Raw genomic sequence first — 25,041 nt, 5'->3', positions numbered from 1 at the left:
ACTTTGAATGGTTGGTGACCTTTTTCTGTGGCACCTAATACCATTTTTATACCTTATTTTGAAAGAGACCACAATTAGCTTTATTTTGATACAAAAATAAGCCCAATTGGTTGAAAAATAAGTGAAATGAGGTTTTTTCTAAACTGACACAGAAATTGCATTAGCCTAAATTGCACAAAAATTGAAATTTTCAAAAAATTCTCCTGTGCCCAATTTTGGACCAAAAATCTTTTAAAATTTATTTGAGGTTATCTCATAGTGGTGATGGCTTGTGAATGCTCTTCGCAATAAGTACCTCTGATCACTCAGAGATCAGATCACTCTGATCACTCAATCGCCACTTCCTGCCCACCTCCCTCTGCCTGTTCCTGCTCCTCCCTGGCATTCTCCGGCAGTACCATGACACATTAAAAAAACTGAAGAAAATCTGAGTTGTGAGAGCACGGTCAAATATTAAAATCAGGTGATTTGTGATTTGGCGTGGAATGATCCTCGGTTGAAATTCAATCTGATGGAGCCTTCCAAAGAACTTGTTCACTTATTTTTTGGAAGTTTTGGTTGGTCTGGATAAAAGGTGTTGCCTGATACTGGAGTTTTACATTTTTTCTCTTGTACCCAACAAGTTTTTCTTTACTGTTTTTAAATGTACATGTTTTTATTGTCTTCTAAGTGCTATTTCCCATCTAAGCATGTTTTGATTTGTTTTGGGTTTTTTTTTAGATGAAAGCATCAATCCTTTCTGGCCTGCGCTCCACTGTTTCATGGTGATCCTGGATAAGCTTGGGTCTAAAGTATGGGGACAGGTCATTGATCCAATCCAGGCATTTCAAACTATTGTCAACAATGCGAGCTATCAGAAAGCAAGAGAGACTATTCGCCAAAGTTGCATCAGGTTGGTCCTTTATCCTTTTATTATTATTTTTAAAATACAGCACTTTGCACATTCTCTTTTCACAGAGGTAAATAATTCAGGTAAAATCCCAGTTAGCTGGAAGTATACAATTGTGGTGCCAATTTACAAGAAAGGACAACCTATAGATCTTGGCAACTATAGGCCAATTAGTTTGCTTTCCATAATGGGGAAATTATATGCCCATTTCATTTGCTTTAAATTAGCAACATTTCTTGAGGATAATAACATAACCTTTGAAGCCAAGGCTGCTTTCCGTATGAAGTACTCAACATCTGACCACTGTCTTGTGCTGTCACACCTAGCAGAGAAATATACTAGGACCACTCCAAGGCCATTTATATATGGCCTTTATGGACCTAAAATCTGCCTTTGACTCCATGCCTAGATCCAAATTATGATCAAAGTTGTATTCAGTGATGGAGGACAAGAGACTCCTATACCTTATAAAAGCCTTATATAGTGATAGCAATATGTAGGTTGCTGGGGCAACTCTCTAACAAAATCACAATGTTAAGAGGGGTCAGATAGGGTTGTATTCTGCCCCCCCCCCATTGTTTAATCTTTTTGGAAATGACTTAGAGGAAGTCTTAATGGGTCCAGAAGGACACTGTCCAAAGATGGGGGCAAGAAGCACCCCACTTCTGTTTGATTTGTATCTGAATAGAATGTGAAGTCTTTTTCAGTTGGATTTCTCACTCTCCATATGTCAAAAAAAACTTTGGTAATCTGCCAGCATTCATTACTTTCTGTGTCTGTGTTTTATCCATAAGCGTTGATGCAACTCCATTCAGGCCCCCATCCAAATCATTTTATAATCCAAATAGTCCAGAAGTCTTGTTTCCAAGTTCTTAAAAAATTCTGCTTTGCCATCATTTGGTGCATAAATTCCCAACAGCAAATATTTTTCGCCTTGTGCATTGATTTCTACTGCAATATATCTTCCCTAATCTTTGAACATCATTTTGGGATTCCATTTTTCTTTCACGTAAACGACCACTCCTCTTTTCTTCACTTTGTCAGATGAAATGAATTCTTGACCAAGTCTCTTATTCTGAAGGAATTTTCTGTGTAATCTAGTAACACGAGTTTCTTGCAAACAAATTATGTCCAAATTCTGTTTTGCTAACACATGGTATACTTGGTTCCTTTTTGGTCGTGAGTTCAAACCATTAACATTCCATGAGTATATTCTCAATACCATCTTAAACTATTCAGGAGCTCCTGCCCCTGGCGTCTGCTCACTTTCCAATCCCAGATCCTTGGCATTTTCCCCCAGGAACCCTGTTTTTTCTTCGACGGTCCTAATTCTTTGTTTCCTTCCTTGAAATTTAAAGGAGAGGCCTTCTGGAAATTCCCACCTAAAAAAGATGTTCTTCCTTCTCAGAGTTCCAGCCAAGTCTGCGTAGTTATTCCTTAGGTTCAAAAAATGCTTTGGAATTTCCTTAAACAAAACAATTGGCTTATCTTTAATCTTCAAGCTTTTTTTGTAATGTAGACCCAATGTCAATCCTTAAGATTATCTTGTTCCAATTGGGGTGCGCCTCTTACTCTCAGTTGATTCTCCCGTTCCTTCATCTGTAAAAAAGCAATTGCATTGAGCGCATCCTGTTGAATCTTCTCCACGTCAGGCACTCTCACTGTTTCCAATTCCCTCAGTCTTGTTTCGTGGGCAGCAACTTCCTCCCTGACCTCTTGAATGCCTTTTTTCACATCTACAGATTCTTGTTTCAACTCCTGTACAGTCTGCTGAGTTCCTCTCACACCTGCTCTTATGTCTGTTAACATTTGCATCACCTCCTCTTCAAAAGTTGGTGCTTTAGAAGGTCTTCTATCTTTACTTTTACTTTTCTCAGACTTATCTACCCCATTAGCCATAGCTATTCCAAAGTTTCAAGGTCAGCTCACCCAGTCAGAGTCCACCAGATTTTTAGTGCGCAGGCAGCAGCAGGCAGCCCAACAGCTTCCCTCTTTCAAAGTCTTATTCATTTTTATAATGAATGATTTTAGAATGTTGTTTATGTTGTACTTTTGTACTGTTTTATTGTTGTTAGCCGCCCTGAGCCCGGCTTCGGCTGGGGAGGGCGGGATATAAATAAAATTTATTATTATTATTATTATTTCCTTATTTTATTTTATTTTTTAATTTTTTTTAATTTTATTTTTTTGGAACCACAAAATTAGTTCAAACACTTATATCCAGTTCAAGGAGGGTAAAAGAAAATCTGTGTGCTATTTTAACAATCTCAGATAGCAGCAGTTACTTTGTAATCCCCAAAGAGGAGAACGAAAGTTGAATGTATCTGCTCCCTTTGTGACATAATAATGGAGTCTACCCTTCCCCTGCCGGGAGAACCGCTTCTAAAAAGAAAGAGTCTAATCCACTGTCAAGTCTATCTCAAGCAGGGTCTCAAATCAATCAAATTCTCCCCCCTTCCCCCTGCAGAAAGAGGGGTTTGACATATTTTCTTGGAAGTTTTGACAGGTCTTTTAAAGTTACGGCTTCGGTTAGTGGTAACTGCTTTCACTTTTACTTCAGTGGAAGGGATCGACCTCCGTAATTTAAATCCCTTTCGTTCCAATTAACTGTCCAAATTAAAATCTTTTTTACTCACAATTGTCCAATCCTTGATAATTTGGTCGGAGAAATTGGTCGCTCACAATTGCCGGACTTGGAGCTTTGCGTTATGAAGAAAGTGAGTAAATTCCACAGCACCCGCGTCTCCAACCCCGCTCGCTCTCGGGGCTCTTATTAGAGCTTACCGGGGAGCAGAGGAGTCACTAAGGGTACCTGCCAGAACACCAGGTCCTCAGAAAGCCCGAGCTGAGGTTTTTTGGGGGCTCTGCGACACTCTTGCGGTCGCCCCAATCTTCAAAACACTGGGGCTCTTTCTTCCGAAAGAGCTCCCATCTGCCATTAATCGCACGGCCAACCAGAAGCCTTTTCTTTTTTTTCCTTATTATTTACTGAAATTTTATTGATGTTAGCTGCCCTGAGCCCGGCTCTGGCCGGGGAGAGCAGGGTATAAATAAAATTTATTACTATTATTATATCATTTGCTATCTGTACTCCTAGCTCTTTACTCCATTTTTGTCTTTCATATTCTAAATCGTATTTCTTCCTGTTAAGTAAAGTTTTATATAGGGCAAGTGTAGGATTTTTTGTTTTTGTTGCAGAGACTAAATCTTGTAACAGCATGGGTGTTTCCGATGCTGCTACAGCATCAGGGCCAAACTGCTTTTCCAACATATGTTTTAATTGGATATATTGCCAGTGTATTTCACTGGTTAATCCATACTTTACCTGCAAAGTCTTATATTCCACAAATTTGTAGTTCTCATCAATTAAATGATTCAGTGTCAAAATACCTTTTTCATCCAGTTTTGCCAAATTATTACAGTGGTACCTTGGGTTAGGAACTTAATTTGTTCTGGAGGTCCGTTCTTAACCTGAAACTGTTCTTAACCTGTGATGCCACTTTGGCTAATGGGGCCTCCTGCTGCCGCCACACGATTTCTGTTCTCATCCTGAAGCAAAGTTTTTAACCTGAAGTACTATTTCTGGGTTAGCAGAGTCTGTAATCTGAAGCGTATGTAACCCGAGGTACCACTGTACTAGATTTCCAATTTTTAGTTTTGGGTTGGCCCATATTGTTAATTTCTCATGCTGGTAAGGGTCATCCTTATTATTTTTATATATCTTCATCGAAATTTTTATGGGTGCTTTAATAGTCTCCAGATTAATGGGATATTTCTTATAGTTGTAGCTGAGATTGGTCCACCCCACAAGAGATTCAATGAAACTATATTTGAGAGTAGCCCAACTGGGATTCCTGCTTGCTCTCCAACAATTTGTCTTGCTCAGCAGGTAGGCCTGGTGATATAATTCCAGATTTGGGAGTCCAAAACCACCTTCCTTAGTTGGAAGTTGCATTTTGTGTAATGATATTTTTGGTGGCTTTGTACCCCACAGGCACAATCTAAATATTTGATTTATTTTTTGAAAATATAAGTTGGGAATATATATTGGTAATCCTCTAAGAATGTATAAAAGCTTTGGAACAATAGTCATTTTGAGGACATTAACCTTTCCCCAAAGGGAAAGGTTTGGAGGTCCCCACCTTTCAGTATCAAAATAAATTTCTTTTATAATTTGATTCAAATGTAATTTTACGATTTGGTTAACATCTGATGAAATCATTATGCCCAAATATGTAATAAAGTCTTTGCACATCCAAAATTGATGGTTTTTATACAATGTAGCCTATTTGTATACAATGCCCTATTGGCAAAATCTCTGATTTTGTCCAATTTATGGAATAGCCCAATATTCAGCCAAAGGTTTTTATTTTCTCCATAATTATTGGAATTGTATCTTCTGGTTTTGTAATAAATAGAAGGATGTCATCTGCAAATAATACAATTTTGTAATTTTCTTTCTTGTGTTTCACCTCCTTGATATTACTCTTGTTAGTGGTTCCAGGCATAGATTAAATAGTAATGGAGAGAGAGGGCATCGTTGTCTTGTTCCTCGTTTTAGATTAATCACATTAGATATTCTACCATTTGTAACAGTCCGAGATGTTGGATTTTTGTAAATCATTTTAATCCAGTTACAGTATTCTGTAGGGAAGCCAAATTTACATAACACGATCCCTATGAATTCGTTATAGATTCTATCGAAAGCCTTTTCTGCATCTAGTGACATTATCATAAACTCCTCTTGTTCTTTAAATTTATCAAATCTATTGTTAATCTTACATTATCTGTGGCTTGTCTTGTTTTTATAAAACCTGTTTGATTATTAAGTACCAAGTCTTGGATGACTTTTTGTAATTTTTCAACCAGTATTGCATTCAGAATCTTTGCATCGACATTCATTAATGAAATTGGTCTGTGATTTGCACATTCAGTGGGGTCTTTGTTAGGTTTTGGTATAATTATTATGAAAGCTTCATTAAATGTTGCAGCATAGACACCTTTATACCTCATAAACTCATATTGCTTCCTCATAAACTTCTAGAAGTCTGGGGACTAATAAATTTTTGAATATTTTATACTATTCTATAGGAAAACCATCTGGTCCAGGTGATTTTCCATTACCCATTGTTTCTATTTCATTCTCAATATCAGGGGGGCTGATAGCATATCTTTGTGATATTCTTCAATGGTTGGTAGTTTGATATCCTGAAAAAAGTTTTCCACCTCATCCTCTGGTATATTTTCTGGCCCTTCATATAGCTTTTTGTAGAATTTTAAAAAATCGTTATTTATATCTGTTGATGAGGTCGCTGTGACCCCCCCCCCTTTCTTATTAAAGGTATTATTTGGTTCATTTTCTTCTGCTTTAGATGATTAGCTAGAATTTTTGTCGGTCTTTCTCCCTGTTCCCAATATGTTTGTCTTAGACATAATAAGCTGAACTCAATTTTTTGAGCTAGTATATTATTCAGTTCTAGTGTTTGTTGTTGTATTCTTTCATATGTAACCCTAGATGGGTTATTTGCCATATTGCCCCATAATGTTTTAAAAGATTTTTTTAGGTTATTTTCTTTTAATTTTTGCATCTTGACCTTGTTGGCAGAGAAAGATATTTTCTTCCCTCTGATATAAGCTTTGTAGCCTTCCCATTCCTTCAGTCTTGGCATTAATGATTTGGAGTTATTTTTAAAATATATTTGCGCATCTTGCGTTATATATTGAATGAAGTTTTTATCATTTAGTAATGATATATTAAGATACCATCTCCTCATACCTTCCTGGGTATTGGATAGATTACATTCCAATATTACTGCTGAGTGATCAGCTATAATGGGAATATCAATGTCACATCGGCTAGTAAAGGAGTGTAGTGATGCTGATGTTAAAAAAAAATCAATTCTGTGCTGGGTATTGTGAATTCCTGCAAAATATGTATAGGATTTTTCCTTAGGATGGTGTAGTTTCCATGGATCCACTAAATTCCAGTATATCATATAATAATTAATTGTCTCTCTCTAACCTTCGTCATTTTTTTCCTAGCTGTAGAAGTGCCGTCCATCTGCAGGTCTAAAATTTCATTAAAGTCTCCACCAATTATCAGATACTGATACGATAAAGAGCTGAATCTCTTAAAACAGTTGTGAATAAATTTAATGGTCATCAGTATTAGCGGCATAGACATCGACTATTGCTATTTCTATCCCTTCTGTTTTAATTACAGTTATTAAACACTGACCATCTTCCTCTCTTATTATATCTTGCGTTTCATAAGACCAGCCTTTCCTAAATAGAATCGTGAGTCCCTTTGCATTTTCATCTAGATTTGTTGAAAAAACTTCTTTTACCCATTGACTTTTCAAAGTTTGTGCCCCTTGTTCTGTCAAATGTGTTTCTTGTAATAGTCCTATATCAGCCTTTAATGACTGAAAATAGTTAAGTGTTAGGATCTGTTTTTTCCTTTCCTTTAATCCCTTGGCATCCATACCTATAATTCTCATATTATAAATTGCAGCTTTTATCTATAGGGTCTCTTGTCCTCTATTTTTATCTTTGGCAAAGTCTTGGGAAGGCTTAGTATGAACCAAATATATTGCAAATTATTATCACTCTAATTAGAGACATCTATTAACCGTGCTTGTATATGGATATACATATGGATTGTGAAACAAAGTTAATTCACCTTCTTACATATCTAAATATATATAGAGCAGATACTACCCGATCAATTTAATACACCCTGTAATTAAATTTTAAGTATTTCCAATCAAATAATTAGTATTTGAAAATATTCAAAGAGGGATAGAGAGAGAAAAGAGAGGAAACTAGGAAATAGCTCTAGCTACAAATAGGAAGAGTTCTGAAAAGGTAGGCACAAATATATACAAATGACCAACAATTTATAATAATAGTAACAGTACTAACGATAAAAAAGGAAAAAGAAAACTACTTAGTGTGAAATATTGCTCAGGGTAAAGGTCCTGCAGGCTTCCGTGGTTCATATCTGCTTTCCCCGGACCTCTGAGCACAGCAGAGTAAACACAGCGTATTTAGCCTTTTAGCCTTCTGCCCTCTGTGCTTGCCTTTAGCGTGCAGAAATCAAAAGTCCAGTCAGCTTCTCTAATCTAGAAGCGTTTATTTACAGCAGTATAAATCATCACCCAGTGTCTGGTAAAAAGTACATCTCTGTTCCGTACAAAAACGAAGCCAGAATAACAGAACAAAGAAACAGATCCCGGATGTGTGACGTAGGATCTCTCCGCCCCCTCAGAAGGCAGGACATACGAACTGAGCTGTTTAACCCTGTAAGCTCAGGTTCTCCTCACACTTAGTACACTTAACAATAAAACACAAATAGATAACAAAAGAAAAAAAGAAAAAATGCATGACTTCCGCTCTGTAGAAGACGCAAACATTCACCCCTTCGAGCTCCTAATTTCACCAATATAATGATTGGGAGCTTTTGACTTAGCACATAAGGATTTAAAGGAATTGTCGATTTGCTTCATTTCCCCCTTTTGATTATCAACTTACCGTATTTTTCGCTCTATAGGACGCACATTTCCCCCTCCAAAGATGAAGGGGAAATGTGTGTGCGTCCTATGGAGCGAATGCAGGCTCCTTGGCTTCGCGGCGACGCACCTGACCTGGAAGCCGGAGGAGGAACAGAAGGGACTCCTTCTGTTCCTTCTCCAGCTTCGCTGAAGGGGCGCTGCGCCTTCTCTCTCTCTGCGCAGCGCCCCTTGAGCGACGCGCCTGTCATGCGAAGCCGGAGGAGGAAGAGAAGGGACTCCTTCTGTTCCTTCTCCAGCGACGCGCCTGTCCTGGCTTCTGTCTTAGCCCTGCACAGCCTCTTCGGGCAGGGGAAGCCTTCATCCCGCTGCCCTGAAGAGGCTTGGCGCGGTTATCCCAGAAGCCAGAACAGCCACACGTTATCCCAGAAGCCAGATCCCTCTTGCTGTTCTGGCTTCTGGGATTCAGAATAATTTTTTCTTGTTTTCCTCCTCCCAAAACTAGGTGCAACCTATGATCCGGTGCACCCTATGGAGCGAAAAATACGGTATATACATAAGTAAACAACATATAATTACATGGTTTGAGACTTATTGAATGACAAATCAATATTTCCACGGCATTTCGACTTTAATAGTGGTATAAAACCAGTTGACTATTAACCCGAGGGTATATAGAATTCCACCATTATTAAATTACTAATATATCTAGAGTTTCATGGCTCTATGCCAAAGATACTTTGTTCAGATGGTGAGTCAACATGAGTTGGAGGTTCTTCAAGCAGAAAGGTCAGGTCAAAGAAGAGCTTCAAAATGGAGGGCATTACCCCCACACCATTTTCAATTAGAGTAGGAGAAAAAGGAAAAGCCCCCCTACCCTTCACCATGGCTCTTTATCCACAATTTATTGCTTGGAGGTAGGCTATCGCATTATCATGGTTTTGAAAACGGCGCAGTTCATCATTTATCTTTAAGCAGAAAGTAGCTGGGTATATTGTAAAGTGTTGTATTTTTAATTCCCTTGCTAGCTTGTGAGCAGGAGCAAATAGTCGTCTCTTTTCTGCCACCATTGTAGCATAGTCCGGGAAAATAGAAATTATATTTCCCCTCCATTCAAGGGGTTTAGCATTCGACTTTTCCCGGAAAGTTTTAAGGATATAATCTCGCACCCTTGTGCACGCAAATTGAATTATTGTTATATATGTTTCCCCTCTTGCTTTCTTGGTTTTCAGTGGAAAACTTTTAACACCATTTATCTCCACCTTTAAATCCAGCTGTAGCTCCAGCATTTCCATTAAACAGCTCTCTATATATTCAGTTACCTGAATTCCTTCAGGAGGAAGGTTTTTAAGACCTAAAATTTTAAGGTTTTTCCTTCGATATCAGATTCCAACTGGAGTAAGCATTTGTCCATCAGGCTTTATGTTGCAAATGACATTTTCTCCAAGACATTAACACGCTGTTCAAGTGTGTTCATATGAGATGTTAAAACTTGTAGATCTATTCTCATTTGTGATGTATCCTGTTTAATCACTGACATTTCTGTCTTAAGCTCCCCAATGTCTTCTTTAATAGACCGTAATAAGTGAATCATCTCATGTGACTCTGACAATATTTGGCCTTCCTGCATTTCCGTTGCTCTTTTGTCAAAGCTCTTCTTTCTTTCTGTGGCTTTTGGGGGAGTTAGAGCTGATGCGTCTCGCTTTGTTTGTTTTGAGACTGTATTATTTTTTTGACATGCTCTTCTAGCCCTCAGCAAGCCCTCCGCGTCTTTTTGACGTTTGATATTGCCCAGCTGCTAAAATGCTGATAAGCTCAGATATAATTGTTCTTAAGTTCCCTCCAAAACCTTCCTCCAGTCCATAAATCCTTAAATAGGTTTTAATCACCTTTAATTTATACTTCTCCTTGCATTCATGCTGCGGAGCTTCTCAGCGTGTCTGCTCACGCCTCCTTCCCAAGACCAGAAGTCCTCAGGACCCCAGCTATGTCACCCCTTGTCTGCAGAGCCGGCAGCCTCTCACCCTTTTTCAAACACCCTCCCTTGAGGAGTGTTCCCTCAGCCTCCTTTCCCCTCTCCTTGGGAGTTCTCCAGGCAGCTGCTGCCGCCGCCCCGGTCTTTGAGCTGCCCCCCTGCCCCAAAGAGAGATGCCTTCTCACACTGCCCCACAGAGGCCTGGGAAGTACCCCCCGGCTAGCTCCAGAGGCACCATTTGCCTGGGGAGCTTGTAGCCAGGGCTGCTGCAACAAACAGCTCTGCAAGCCTATGGGAGGCAGAGATGCGAGGGAGTGAAGGAAAGAGGGATAGAGGCCCATGTTGCTCTCTGCACCCCTGACCATCATCCAAGGCACCCCAGGGTGTCACAGCACATTGTTTGAAATCACTGCAGTAGACCAACATTGTTGTTGTTGTTTTGTCGTTTAGTCGTGTCCGACTCTTCGTGACCCCATGGACCAGAGCACGCCAGGCACTCCTGTCTTCCGCTGCCTCCCACAGTTTGGTCAAACTCATGTTAGTAGCTTCGAGAACACTGTCCAACCATCTCGTCCTCTGTCGTCCCCTTCTCCTTGTGCCCTCCATCTTTCCCAACATCTGGGTCTTTTCCAGGGAGTCTTCTCTTCTCATGAGGTGGCCAAAGTATTGGAGTCTCAGCTTCAGGATCTGTCCTTCCAGTGAGCACTCAGGGCTGATTTCCTGAAGAATGGATAGGTTTGATCTTCTTGCAGTCCATGGGACTCTCAAGAGTCTCCTCCAGCACCAGAATTTAAAAGCATCAATTCTTTGGCGATCAGCCTTCTTTATGGTCCAGCTCTCACTTCCATACATCACTACTGGGAAAACCATAGCTTTAACTATACGGACCTTTGTTGGCAAGGTGATGTCTCTGCTTTTTAAGATGCTGTCTAGGTTTGTCATTGCTTTTCTCCCCAGAAGCAGGCATCTTTTAATTTCATGTCTGCTGTCACCATCTGCAGTGATCATGGAGCCCAAGAAAGTAAAATCTCTCACTGCCTCCATTTCTTCCCCTTCTATTTGCCAGGAGGTGATGGGACCAGTGGCCATGATCTTCGTTTTTTTGATGTTGAGTTTCAAACCATGTTTTGCGCTCTCCTCTTTCAACCTCATTAAAAGGTTCTTTAATTCCTCCTCACTTTCTGCCATCAAGGTTGTGTCATCTGCATATCTGAGGTTGTTGATATTTCTTCCAGCAATCTTAATTCCGGCTAGGGATTCATCCAGTCCAGCCTTTCGCATGATGAATTCTGCATATAAGTTAAATAAGCAGGGAGACAATATACAGCCTTGTCGTACTCCTTTCCCAATTTTGAACCAATCAGTTGTTCCATATCCAGTTCTAACTGTAGCTTCTTGTCCCACATAGAGATTTCTCAGGAGACAGATGAGGTGATCAGGCACTCCCATTTCTTTAAGAACTTGCCATAGTTTGCTGTGGTCAACACAGTCAAAGGCTTTTGCATAGTCAATGAAGCCGAAGTAGATGTCTTTCTGGAACTCTCTAGCTTTCCCCATAATCCAGCGCATGTTTGCAATTTGGTCTCTGGTTCCTCTGCTCCTTCTAAATCCAGCTTGCACTTCTGGGAGTTCTCGATCCACATACTGCTTGAGCCTTCCTTGTAGAATTTTAAGCATAACCTTGCTAGCGTGTGAAATGAGTGCAATTGTGCGGTAGTTGGAGCATTCTTTGGCCCTGCCCTTCTTTGGGATTGGGATGTAGACTGATCTTCTCCAATCCTCTGGCCACTGCTGAGTTTTCCAAACTTGCTGGCATATTGAGTGTAGCATCTTAACACCCCTTCATGGATCACAGACCAACATAGAAGCAGATAAAAACAGTAGATAAAAACACATAAAACATGTAAATCAAGCCCTTTGTTTTAGACCTGTGCGGCACATACCATCCTCTGACGTATGTAAGGAGCAGTAAGGAGATATTGAACTGCCTTGTGTGTCCTGGGAATTTGTGTATGATTGGCAGAATAAAACTAACACGTATGTTTGTGTAATACTGGCAGTGGAGGAAAACATGGTCAATTGTTTCTATGTGTACAGAACTGCAGGGGCATTTTCTCTCCTCATAAGGTGTCAGAGTGAAAGCTCTTCACTGTTTTGGTATTTCAAGATTGGTTAAATATGCTATTGGATGAGGTGTTCCCAAAGCAAAGGAAGGATTAGACTCTGATAATAAAATACACACAGAGGCTTGAACCAGCAAGACTCTGGGAGGAGTGTGTATCTCACCGTTTTTTATTTATTTAAAATTTATTTATTTTTTAATTTTATTTTTTTTTGTAAGAAGAGTTTAAGATAGTAGAGGTTAAGGTAGCAGGGGTACTGTGTTCTCTTCATGTTCATGTATGTGTTCTTGTATCACATAACGATGTCTAGCAGATATTCCTAAAGGAGAGCGTAACATCCTCTGCCTATTCTTTTCTAAAATTGAGCAACGAGGCAGGACCCATGCCAGTCTGCTGAGGCAGCACTGAGTATCAGATAAATTTGCAGGAATGTAATTATAACTTCTTTGATTACACGTGAAAAACCAGCTATCTGGTAAGCGCACATGAGCATAATTAAAAGTAATCTGTTGAACACGTGAGCAAGTCCAAGTTGGCCTTCCTGTGTCCAGACAGCGAGTTGCTTTCTCACTGCAATTCACAATCTGAGCACAAGAGGTGTCTGGTGGTGCTGCAACTCTAGGTGTGTATAACAATATTGCATCCAGAGGTAACTTTTTTGTCACTGTTCCCCAATCATGGAGATTAGTATAACCAATGATACCTTTAGAAAGGCAGCCAGAAAACCACTTTCCCATGTTTGTGGCATGTGCCATATGGAAAGGCTGTGTACAAACAGGGAGTATACAATTTCCTAAGGTAGTGTGCATATCATATGTTTCACTCAGACAAAAATGAGAGACGTTAGCCACTTTAGCTAAACGCATCCACCAGTTATAGCTACGACTAGAATGGCGGAAGATCGCCAACTTGGAAAAATTCCTACCAGGCCCCTTGCGGCGACCAACCGAAGTCCATAGCAAGGTCATGACTACCTACGGCTACCTAAACGTCTAAGGGTGGGTGGGATGGGAAAACCTCTCAGCTGGTCGGGAGTGAAGAGGGCGGACCCTGGGCGTGCCCGGCTTAAAATACCTTAAGCCACGCCTCCCCCCGGCCCGCCGATAGGCGGGTGGGGTCGCGAGCACGCCCAGGGATTCCCCCAACTCTCGCGGGGGCCAAGGTTAGCCCCCGCGCTTGGGGAGGAGGGGCTAGACCGCAACCCCCTCTCCTCCCCATAGTCGGAAATGGCTTTGCGTGTCAAAACCCCTCCCCCAGAAAGAAAGACACAGGACACAATGTTTAAGTTTAATGGGCATGAAATGGCCACAACTTTATTGATTAGAGAATTGAAGGTATTGGCCCTAGGCATTGGCTCCTATCCGCTACCCGGCATGATGTCCGGGAAGGGTTAACACTAACCGTGGGAGGCCCCCGTTGGAGTACGCCAACTAGGATCCCACGGGTGTCACCGCTTGGGGCGTGCCGGGGGCCCTTACCTAGGTAGGTTTCGGACAAGACAACGCCCCTCGGAGTCCTGTACCGGACTACCCCATTTCCTGGGGGAAGGTGATGGCGTTCCTCCCCCCCCCATCCATTTGCATAACAATTGAACCCCAGCCAATGCCTAACCGCCACTCGAGCAAAGCTCGCCGCCAATACCTTCAAACCTGTAACCAACTCCTACGCCCTGCTATGGAAACCCCTGAACCCAGGACCTAATCCCCGCTATGATATCACCCAACCATAGATCGTTCCCTGCATCTGACAGATGCACGCCATCCCTTCTGTAGAGGGCCTCGTTGCTGAACTGGATGCCCGGGTGTCTGATGACGAACCCGCCCAGAGCCGCCACTCTACGTTCCACCGCTCGTTCCAAAACCTTTCTCGCCTTGTTGACTCCTACTGGGCTCACGCAATCTCTCCATGTCCTCCTCTCAAGCAACGAGGACCAAATTATTGTGATATGCGGGTATGCAATTACCAACTCGGTCAGATCATCAAAAATGTGCCACCTCAGATCGATCGCCTTGCGATAAGCGAGATCGTTTTCCCCCAATTGAATCACTAGGGCGTCAGGCGGACCCTCGGCCGCAGCCCTGGCCATCACGGCTGGTTTGAATTCACTCCAGCGCATCCCTCTACGCGCTATCCAAACCAGCTCCACCCTGGGATGTAAACTCAGGTTGCCGCCCAGACCGCTTCTCAAGGCATGAAACTTGGCCCAGTGCAAGATGCTGTGGCCCACCAACCAAATGCGCAATCTCGTGGGTTCTGAAAGGCAAATAGAAAAGTGGGCGGAGGTCAGGGGTGTAACACGCAGTCACAAGTTGCTTCTCACATAGGCCTTGTACGCGTTAGATTTCCACCTCCCCAAGTCTTTAATCCTCTCCGTGGGGAGCCCCATATGTACTGCAGTGGTGGCTGCGCCAATACGGAAGGAGTGAGCAGCAAATTCTGATGCCGGGAAACCACAAGCCGACAATGCCGACCGCATAACCCTAGTGAACTGGTGTCTAGTAAGGCGGGATCCGTCCGCATGTATCAGAAGCGGACCGGGTCCGCTAGGCCTTAGGTAAAGAAAACGCCTCGTGTCCCGAACCGGACAAGGGCCCTTCCCGAGAGCTGCCGGCAGCCAGAGCAGGGCCCCCTTGCCCTGCTGATCTGTCTTTGAGCTCCGCACCCGCACTATGAGATCGGTTCTAGAAAGGGTCAGGTCGCTCATCAAAATTCCCCTCTGAGACTGGGTGGCATCCCCTTCACATACTACCTCGCCTACACGTAGGGCGCCGAAGAAAGCTATGGAAAACGCTGCTGAGAATAAACGCGCTTCGTGCTTTGACCAGCAAATTTCACGAAGAACTTTGTGAATCTTAAACAGAATTTCATAAGTTACGGGCCGCCTCCTGTCCGCACATGGGGGTTGCTGTCTGCGCCATCCCTCCAGAGTTTTGCGCACAATGAAGGCTGCGCAGGGGTCTTTCTCGAAAAATGTTTTACAAAAATACGAGATCCCTGCTGAGTGAATATTGAGTGTCTTAGGAGCCCGGCCTAACTCCCTCATGCGTGTCAAGTAGCGGAGGACCTCCCTGGTTGAGGGAGTGGTGTGACTACTAGAGCCAGGGATGCGTGCGCGAAATCTTAAAAAATCGACCCAAGCCTTCTTATACGATCTCATTGTGGACGGGGCCACTGCACCGAATACTCCCTTCATTATGTCTCGCTCCCAATCCTCCAGAGATGCTCCGGGAAAGGCATCGATGATTGGTCCGCTTCTGGCGCTAACGAGCGGAAGCGCTCCATCTGAAAACGAGATAGAGCGTCCGCGATGTCATTATTAATGCCAGGCACGAATTTGGCTGAAAAGTAAATATTCTGTTCTAAACACAGAAGGACAAAAGCGCGCAATAGGTTACCCACTCTGGTGGACCGTGCAGATTGCCTAGCAAGGACCGCTACCACTGCTTGATTGTCGGTGTTAAAACAAACCCTGCGATTACGAAATTGATCCGCCCACAAATGCACCGCTACAACAATCGGGAAGAACTCCAAGAAGGTAAGATCCCTGGTGATGGGCTGCCCTTGCCACTCCGCAGGCCACCTTTTGGCACACCACTGACCGCGAAAATAAACACCGAAACCAGAGGACCCGGCTGCATCTGATTGAACTTGGAGGTCAGCATTAAGGAGCAGGGTATCCTGCCATAATGAAATCCCGTTGTACTTTTCTAGGAATTGCAACCAAACCCCCAGGTCAGCTTTTACCTGCTTGGAGAGGCGCACCCTGTGTTGAGGGGCTCTGAGGCCCGCCACCAAACGAGCCAGACGGCCGCAAAATGGCCGCCCTGGGGCAACAACCCTGCAAGCGAAATTCAAATGGCCTAGCAGGGATTGGATCTGTCTCAATGTTATTTTCTTAAGAGGCAAGAGCTGTTGTATGATTGTCTTGAGCGCCACCAATTTTTCAGCGGGTAAGCGGGAAGTTTGGGCCACGGTGTCCAACTCGATACCCAAATAGACTAGGGATGTGGCTGGGCCCTCTGTCTTGCCGGCGGCTAGGGGTACCCCTAATTCGCCGGCTAGGGATGTAAAAGCCTTTAGCATAGTGGAGCACCGTATTTTACTGTCTGCGGCCAAAATAAAATCGTCAAGATAGTGTGATACGCCAAAAGACCCTGTTCTGTTGCGTAGGGCCCAGTCCAGGAATGTGCTGAAAGATTCAAAGGCTGCACATGCAACGGAGCAGCCCATGGGCATAGCCTTGTCAATGAAATACGCGCCGTCAAATTTAAAGCCCAGCCATTTAAAGTCGTCTGGGTGAACTGGGAGAAGGCGGAAGGCGGACTCGATGTCGCATTTTGCTAGGAACGCCCCCTGACCGAATCGACGGATCATTTTTACAGCCTGATCGAAGGAGGCGTATTTCACTGTACAAAGCTCCTGAGGAATCGCATCATTAACAGAACCCCCTCTCGGGTAAGAGAGGTTGTGAATCATGCGGAATTCCCCCGGTGCCTTCTTTGGCACGATGCCCAGCGGGGAAAGGTGAAGCCCCTGAAAAGGCGGTTCAAGAAAGGGACCTGCAACCCTGCCTGCCCTGATTTCTTTCTCTATTTTCTTTCTGACTATGTCGGGCCGTTCCCTAACAGATTTTTGGTTATCCGCCTCCCTGGAGTTGGGTGGGGTGGCCACCGGGATCCTAAATCCCGTAGAAAACCCCTCCCAGAGGTATTTCCCCGCGGTTTTATCTGGGTATTGTTCCAATAGGACTTTGAGGGGCTGCAGGCGAATAGGGGAGAATGCCAAAACTAGGTCAGTGTTACTGGCGATTGCCGGGCCCTTGACGGGATGCACCGGGGGCACCTCTGGGATTGTTAAGGAAGTACCCCCTGCCCCCCCGAAAGGGCTGAGGCTTATTTTTGAAGCACGCGGAAGCGGGGTGATTACCCCAGCATTGCTCGCATTCATGTAGATACTTACAAAAGGGGCGAGAGCACACGCCCCTGTTGAACTCCCAGCATTGTCGACGCTTCTTTGGCTCAATCTTACCCACTTTTGCTGCCTCCTGACTCTTCTTCTCGATGTAAGGGTTTACATCCTCGCCCCAGTAGTTAGGATCTGTGAGGTCCCATTGAGTGGTGGGGTGGAGAGAGGCATTCCTCCGGAAGTTCTCGTCGTACGTCAAAGCAGCGATTTCACCTGCCAGGGCCCGAGCTCGCCTCACATGAGCCTGGTAAGCTACTAAATCCATGGCGCGGTGGGGGTAAGCTGCGCAAACTACACCCATGAAAACCTGGTACCCGTCTAACCAGTTCTCAAATGTGCGCTCCGCCCTGGGCGATCTATATTTCCTTCTACCATAAGAGCGTCTTTTTTCACCTTTTCCTGTTATTTTTGTTGGGGGGAGCAGGGTAAACATATCCACGTAATCCCCGTTGAGGATCTTATTCCTCTTCCTATGTGACAAGTGGTTTCCCAGAATGAAGTCTGTGGGCTGATTGGTAGCAACCTTAACGTCCTCTACCAATGTCCCATCCTTCCAATACAAAACCCCGTTAAAAACCTTTCGGTGGGAATTGGCCCTCCTTTCATGAGCCCAAAGGGGGATCCCATGGTTGGACTCCCCAATACCCCAATAGCCGTCCATTGGCCCTTCAGAATCAGAATCTGAAGAGGACGTACCTGATTCCTCCTCCTCGGTGTCTGAATGCCTGCTCCTCTTCTTTTTTGCCGACGTGTGCTTCTTTTTGGACTTCCTCTTACCCCCTTGTGGCACGCCGGGAGTGGCGTCGGCCAATGGCTGAGATGGCTGATTCTCCCCCAGTTCCCCTTCGGAACCAGAACCCGCGCTGTCCTCAGTGGAACTGCGCGCCTGCTGCTCCTGAAAGGCACTTGGTATACCTATAGCTTGAGAGATGGTGTTACTGCCGCTCCCTTTTTTGGGTGCCTTCCCCTTACCTTTGCCCTTTGCTGGGGCCTTGGCTTTACTGGTAGCTTGTGTTGCTTTTTTAGAGCGGGCGGACTGCGCCCGCGTACCGGGTCGGCCACTAGCTACGGCAACGGGCTGAGCACCGGCTGTCGATGCAGTCGCCTGGGCACCGGCTGCTGGTGGGACCGATTGTGCCCCAGCCGTCACTGTAGCCGAGGGCCCTGACAGCCCCTGGTTGGAGGGGGGAGTATCAGGTATTACGTCCTGCGAAGGCTCTAGAGCGGGCAGCGCCGAGGACCCTGGTCTACATTGCCTATAAAGAGTTTCGAACATCCTGAAAAACTGTTGTAAAGATTGAGGATCATAAGGTACGGCTGAAGCCTGCGCGCCCCCATTACTTGTGGAGGGGACCGGCTGGTCGCCGCCAGTGGTGGACTGCTGATTTCCTCCGGAATCCATGACTGCTGAGCAACTTTAGAATGCGTAAGCAAATCAGATACTATCCGCAAAACCTGAGGGTGTATGTGGCTGCAGGGATATTATTAGCTAACTGCCTCCCGCAGATGGGAGTCTGTCAAGTTCAGTACGTTCTACACTGGCAGGAATTTGGGAGAAGGGATCCGACTTCTAAACAATTTCAACTTGTTTATTTATTTATTTATTTTTTATTTATTTATTATTATTATTTTTTATTATTATTTTTTATTTTTATTTTTTATTTTTTATTTATTTATTTTATATATATATATATATATATATATATATATATATATATGCAGGTTTTGGTGTCTTCGGGTGTCTTCCCGTGTAAGAGTTGGGGTGTCTAGGCGACGTTTCGACGAGGTCTCACTCGTCATCTTCAGGCTGGTGCTTTCGGCTTCTTGTTACTGGAACAGAGCAGGATCTCAGTGTTTGAGTTCCTATAAATACTGTTGAGGGGGTGTGGTATATAGCCTCCAACGTTCTGGGCAGAGGGGAAGTTCCCAGGTTAGTGTGTCTTTTCTTCTTTTGTTCCTTAATTACTTGAGGGATATCTTGAGTGATTTCTTGAGTGATATTCTGAGTACCACTTAGGTGGGTCATTAAGTGTGGATTAGTTGCTAAAGCTTTCGTGTCTTGACCTCTTGAGCTTGTGAAGAGTTTTTCTGAGAAGATGGCTGTACTGCACTTAGTTGTGCAATGACCCACCTAAGTGGTACTCAGAATATCACTCAAGAAATCACTCAAGATATCCCTCAAGTAATTAAGGAACAAAAGAAGAAAAGACACACTAACCTGGGAACTTCCCCTCTGCCCAGAACGTTGGAGGCTATATACCACACCCCCTCAACAGTATTTATAGGAACTCAAACACTGAGATCCTGCTCTGTTCCAGTAACAAGAAGCCGAAAGCACCAGCCTGAAGATGACGAGTGAGACCTCGTCGAAACGTCGCCTAGACACCCCAACTCTTACACGGGAAGACACCCGAAGACACCAAAACCTGCATTCCTGTACCCGTGAAAATCTACGAAAGCAAATATATATATATATATATATATGGAGGTTTTGGTGTCCTCGGGTGTCTTCCCGTGTAAAAGTTGGGGTGTCTAGGCGACGTTTCGACGAGGTCTCACTCGTCATCTTCAGGCTGGTGCTTTCGGCTTCTTGTTACTGGAATATATATATATATTTAGTATATTAACCCTAAATGTTATTGTCAGGGCTGCCGCCCAGTCCCAGCTCACATAGGACCAAGTCAGCCAGCGTTCAGTTTCAAAGAGTCTTTATTGGATTACAGGTTCCATTTCCAAACTGCAACGTGCAGCCCTACTTCTTCTAGGTCAGAACGACGAAGACCCGTCTGAGTCTCCGCCTCTAGCGCACCAGCTTAATACCCTAGCCTTGCTCCACCTCCTGCGCCTTTCCTTCCGTCTCTGGGTCCTCCTGCCCCCCTGGGTCTCTCCCTTCCTACTCTCTTCTGACGCGGACCCCCCTGACCCTTCCGCCTCCTTGCGGCGGGCTTTGGGACCCGGTTCACTCTCTGGGCTGCTGACTGCGCCAGCTTCCGTTACATTTGAACTTGGCGCGCGCGCCCAACTCTCCACTTTCCTCTTGATCGTTTCCTCGCTCCCCGAGGTGGGCGTGACTACTCCTGACTCATGCCCTCCCTCCTTCTGAAAGTTTCCGGAGCCCGATATCTGGTCCCCTTTCTCCCCGCTGCTCCCGGCTGGGAACGTGGGTCCTGATCTCCAACTGCTGCTTTCTGATCCCTCTCTGGACCCTTCTTCCTGGGGTGTCCCCCTGCTCTCCCCCCTTGCTCTGGCTGCTGGCGCTCCCTTCTGGGAATCCTCGGACTCGCTAGACAGGCTCGGTGATCTCGGGTCGTCATCCCCACTCATCCTTCCTTCGTATTCCTCCCCCTCGCTCTCTGTCTCCTCCCTTCTCTGCGTCTCTGCTCCTGAACCCCTGACATCCATCCCCCCCTCGAAGCCCCCCCTTCCCCCCTCCCCGCTTTCAAGGGTGGTTGGTGGGTGCTCCGTCATCACGGGAGTGAATGTCGGATACAGTTCGCTCCCCGTTGCTGGCCGCCAACTGAAGACCTCCGAGTCTTCCTCCCCGCGTTCGTCAACGGTGGTCTCCTCCGCCTCCATTTCGGTGCCGCCGTGCTCGAAACCAAGGTCCTCCCCGCAAACGTCCATGTCCGTCTCTGCGTCTGTCGCTGGACCTGGTGTCTCCTGCCACTTCCGGCGCCACTGCTCCTCTGGCCGATCGTCCCACCAATACGAGTTGTCGGACGCCGAACCCTCCGGTGACCCCTCTGGGGAACGTGTGCGCGGTGCGGGTTCCCCTTCCGAGTCGAAGCCATGGAACGTGCTGGAGGAAAGCGTGGGCGTGAACAACCAGTCGTCGAAGAAGCCCGCTGGCATAGGTCTGTGTGGGAAAAGGGCATGAAACTCATCCTTGAGCAGGGGTTCCTCCAAGGCGTAGTCCGGCACCCAGCTATTAGTACTGGCCCGGGTGCCCTCCCTTGCTAGTAGATATTCTACTCCGTCTTCCCCCCATCTGGAGTCCAAAATCTCCGTGACTTCGTTGATGGGGTCCTGCTGTGGCAATCTCCCCACCTCCGTCCGCTCCGGAGACTGACTCGGTGCCGTTCCTGGTTCCTGGAACCTGTGCGGTGCCCTGTAGGGAGTGAGCACCGACCTGTGGAACACCGGATGCATCCTGGAACCCTCTGGTAGCACCAGCCGGAAAGCCACCGGGTTGATCTGCGCTTCGACTCGGTATGGACCGAGTTGCTTGTGCCCTAGCTTCCTCTTGGCTAACGATCGGGTCGGCACCGCGTGGGCTGCCAACCAGACCCAGTCTCCCACTCGGATCTCCTCGCCAACTCGCCTGTGCTTGTCAGCTTGGACCTTGTATGCGTGCTTCGCCAGCTCCAGCTGCCGTCTGAGTTGATCGTGGACCTCTTGCAACTCAGATGCGAAAGCGTCCGTCGTCTGTGGTTCCCCTTCCCCCACTCTGTCCAGTCCCGGGAAGGTTCTGGGATTCCTCCCATTGTTGGCGAAGAACGGCGTCACCCCTGTGGATACGTGTTTCGTGTTGTTGTAGGCGAATTCGGCGAGCGGCAGGTAATCCACCCACGTCGCAGGCTGTTGATTGGCATAGCATCTCAGGTACTGCTGCATGATGGCATTGACCCTCTCCGCTTGCCCGTTGGTCTGCGGGTGCCTTGCCGATGTCAGGTTGATCTTGACGTTCAGGAAGCCCATCAGCTTTTGCCAGAAATTCGAGATGAACTGGCGTCCGCGGTCGGACAGTATAGACCGCGGCAGCCCGTGCACTTTGAACACGTGATCTATGAACAATTTGGCTGTTTGCTCTGCCGTGGCCACCTTCGCACACGGTATGAAATGTGCCATCTTGGTGAACAAGTCCACCACCACTAGTACAGCTGTCTTGCCTCTCGAGCTGGGGAGATCCGTGACAAAGTCCAGGGCCACTCTCTCCCATGGTTCAAACGGCGTTTGCAGCGGTTCCAGCAGTCCCGCCGGTGGTTTGTGCACCGGCTTGGCCCTCTGGCAGGTGTCGCACCTCGCGACGTAGTCCGCGACTTCCCCCCTCAGTCTGGGCCACCAAAAGTCTCTTGCGACCAATTCCACCGTTTTTTCTGTGCCAAAGTGCCCGGCCGTGGGTGCGTCGTGCAGCTGCTGCAGTACCCGGGCGCGAAGTTCGTCTCCCGGCACGTAGACGGCCCCTTTACGTAAGAGCAAGCCGTCTCGTATCTGGAACTCGTCGCCCTTCGCCGTGCCCTTGTGCACCTCTGCCATCTTCGCCTGCGCGAATGAGTCGTCCGTCAACGCCCGTCGCACCGCATCCAGGTCTACTGTGGCTGAAGCGCACGCCCACGCTGTTGGCGCGAAGATGTGCATGGCCGCCGCTGGCGTCGCCTCTTCGAGGTACTGCGGTTTTCGGGACAGGGCATCCGCCATGATGTTGGTGTCGCCCGGGACGTACTCAATTCGGAAATTGAAGTCAGCAAAGAACTCCGCCCAACGGATCTGCCTCTGGTTCAGGAACCGAGCCGTGCGCCAGTGCTCCAGATTCTTGTGGTCCGTGCAGACCTGCACCGTGTGCTTGGCGCCGATCAGGAAGTGCCTCCACGCCTTGAAAGCTGCATGAATGGCAAGCAGCTCCCTATCCCAGATGGTGTAGTTCTGCTCCGACTTGCTGAGCTTTCTGGAGTAGAACGCCCCCGGCCTCCAGACCCCCTGCGGGTCCTTCTGCAGCAGTACCGCTCCCACTGCTCTATCGGACGCGTCTGTCTCCACCCTCAGCGGTCTGCCGGGGTCGATATGCAGCAGTTGCTCTTCCGACGCGAAGAGACGCTTGAGTGTCTGAAAGGACCGCTCCGCCTGCTCCGTCCAGATGAATTTCTTTTTCTTGGAGCTTAGCGTGTCCGTAATAGCTGCCGTCTGCATCGCGAACCCCTTGATGAACTTGCGATAGAAATTGGCGAATCCGACAAACCTCTGGACCTCTTTCCGGTTGCGCGGGCTCTTCCAATCCAACACCGCACGAACCTTGGCGCTGTCCATGGCTAGCCCCTTGTCCGACAGCTTGTAACCCAAGAAATCCACCCCCGTCGTGTCGAACTGGCACTTCTCCAGTTTGGCGTACAGTCTATGCTGCTGCAGCCTCTTCAGCACCTCCCGAACGTCCTGGTCGTGTGCTTGCTGCGAGTCAGAGAATATCAGGATGTCATCCAGAAAGCAGACGCACTTCTTGTAGAGGAGTCCCGCCAACACGTGATGCATAAAAGCTTGAAAACAGTGAGAACCGTTTTGCAAACCAAACGGCATCACTCTGTATCCGTAGGTGCCCAGAGGCGTGAACATGGCTGTCTTCCACTCATCGCCCTCCCTCATGCGGATGAGATTGTACGCTCCTCGCAGGTCCAACTTGGTGAACACGCGTCCCTTGCGCACCGTCGCCAGCAGGTCGTCAATCCTGGGCATAGGGAAATCGGAGGGCTTGGTCATTCTGTTTAAGAGGCGGTAATCCACGACCAATCTTTTTTGGGGCGTGTCCTTTTTCTTCACGAAGAAAACAGGACTGCCCCCTACTGCGCTGGACTCCCGGATGAAACCGCGCTGCAAATTGTGATCGATGAACTGTTTGAGTTCCTGTAGTTCGTCCTCAGACATGGAATATAGCTTCCCCTTCGGCAGCGTCGCCCCTGGCAGGAGGTCAATCTTGCAGTCATATTGCCTGTGCGGTGGTAGCTTGTCTGCCTCTTTCTCGCAGAAGACCTCCAGAAAGTCCGCGTATTTGTGGGGAACTGCTTGCAACGTTCCCAACTGCAGTTGTGAGTCCTCCTCCTCCCCCTCCTGCCTGGGCAGGATGCAGTGTTCTGCGCAGTAAGAGGAGCCGAAAATCAGCTGTCTCTGGTACCAAGCCAGCGTTGGACTGTGCCTGTCCAGCCAACTCATGCCCAACACAATGGGCGTGTCCGACAGTCGGGTGACATTAAAACTGATGACTTCCCTGTGGTTACCAAGTTGCATCACCATTGGTGGCGTCTGCTTCACCACCTGCCCCCCTAGCAACTCTCTGCCATCCACTGTGACGACTTGCAGGGGCAGAGTGGCAGGCAGCAGCTTTATAGCGTGCTGCTCCACAAAATCCTGTGCTATAAAGTCTGCGTTGCTTCCAGAATCCACAGAAAGCGGCACTTCGATGGTGACTCCATTGGGTAGCTGGAGAGACGCTGTGAGTTGCACTACTGGTTTGGGTGGGAGGGGGTCCGTGGGTTGCAATATCGCTGGGGACTGCTTCACTGATGCGTCTGGCTGGGCCCCAGTGCCTCTGTCTCCAGCCAGACATCGTCGTTTCCCTGCTGAGCTTCGCTGCATTGCGTGGCCACTTTCACCGTTGCGGAGGCTGCAGTGTGCTTGGAGCTCCTCTGGGGACACTCTTTCGCCAAGTGTTGAGGGCTCTCGCATAAGTAACACTTCCTGGTCCCTCTAGGAGGTTTAGTCTTGACTGCTGTCGGTGCAGAGGCTCTGCTAGCTGACTGAGCCCTGGCGCCTCCCACTTCCATAGGTTCCACTCCCCCTCCTGGCGGAGGTGTGGATTGCGCACGCGCTGCT

At 46.6% G+C, this 25,041-nt stretch overlaps 1 protein-coding gene across 1 annotated transcript in view; it reads left to right on the top strand.

Moving 5' to 3' along the window:
• The window catches only part of LOC310697843 (putative helicase senataxin), a gene marked incomplete at its 3' end in the record, with an annotated part of 174,631 nt that overhangs the window by 133,353 nt on the left and 16,237 nt on the right, over positions 1–25,041 (top strand). Inside the window, exon 7 of the mRNA XM_083484467.1 lies at positions 721–892. Within this exon, the coding sequence (XP_083340593.1) occupies positions 721–892 (172 nt within the window). The remainder of the gene's footprint in view (positions 1–720; positions 893–25,041) is intronic.

The sequence above is a fragment of the Podarcis liolepis genome (genome assembly GCF_965112155.1).
Source record: "Podarcis liolepis genome assembly, chromosome: W".
In the NCBI taxonomy this organism is placed as follows: Eukaryota; Metazoa; Chordata; class Lepidosauria; order Squamata; family Lacertidae; genus Podarcis; species Podarcis liolepis.
Note: the sequence above shows the minus strand (reverse complement) of the source record. Positions and strands in the feature narration are given on the sequence as shown.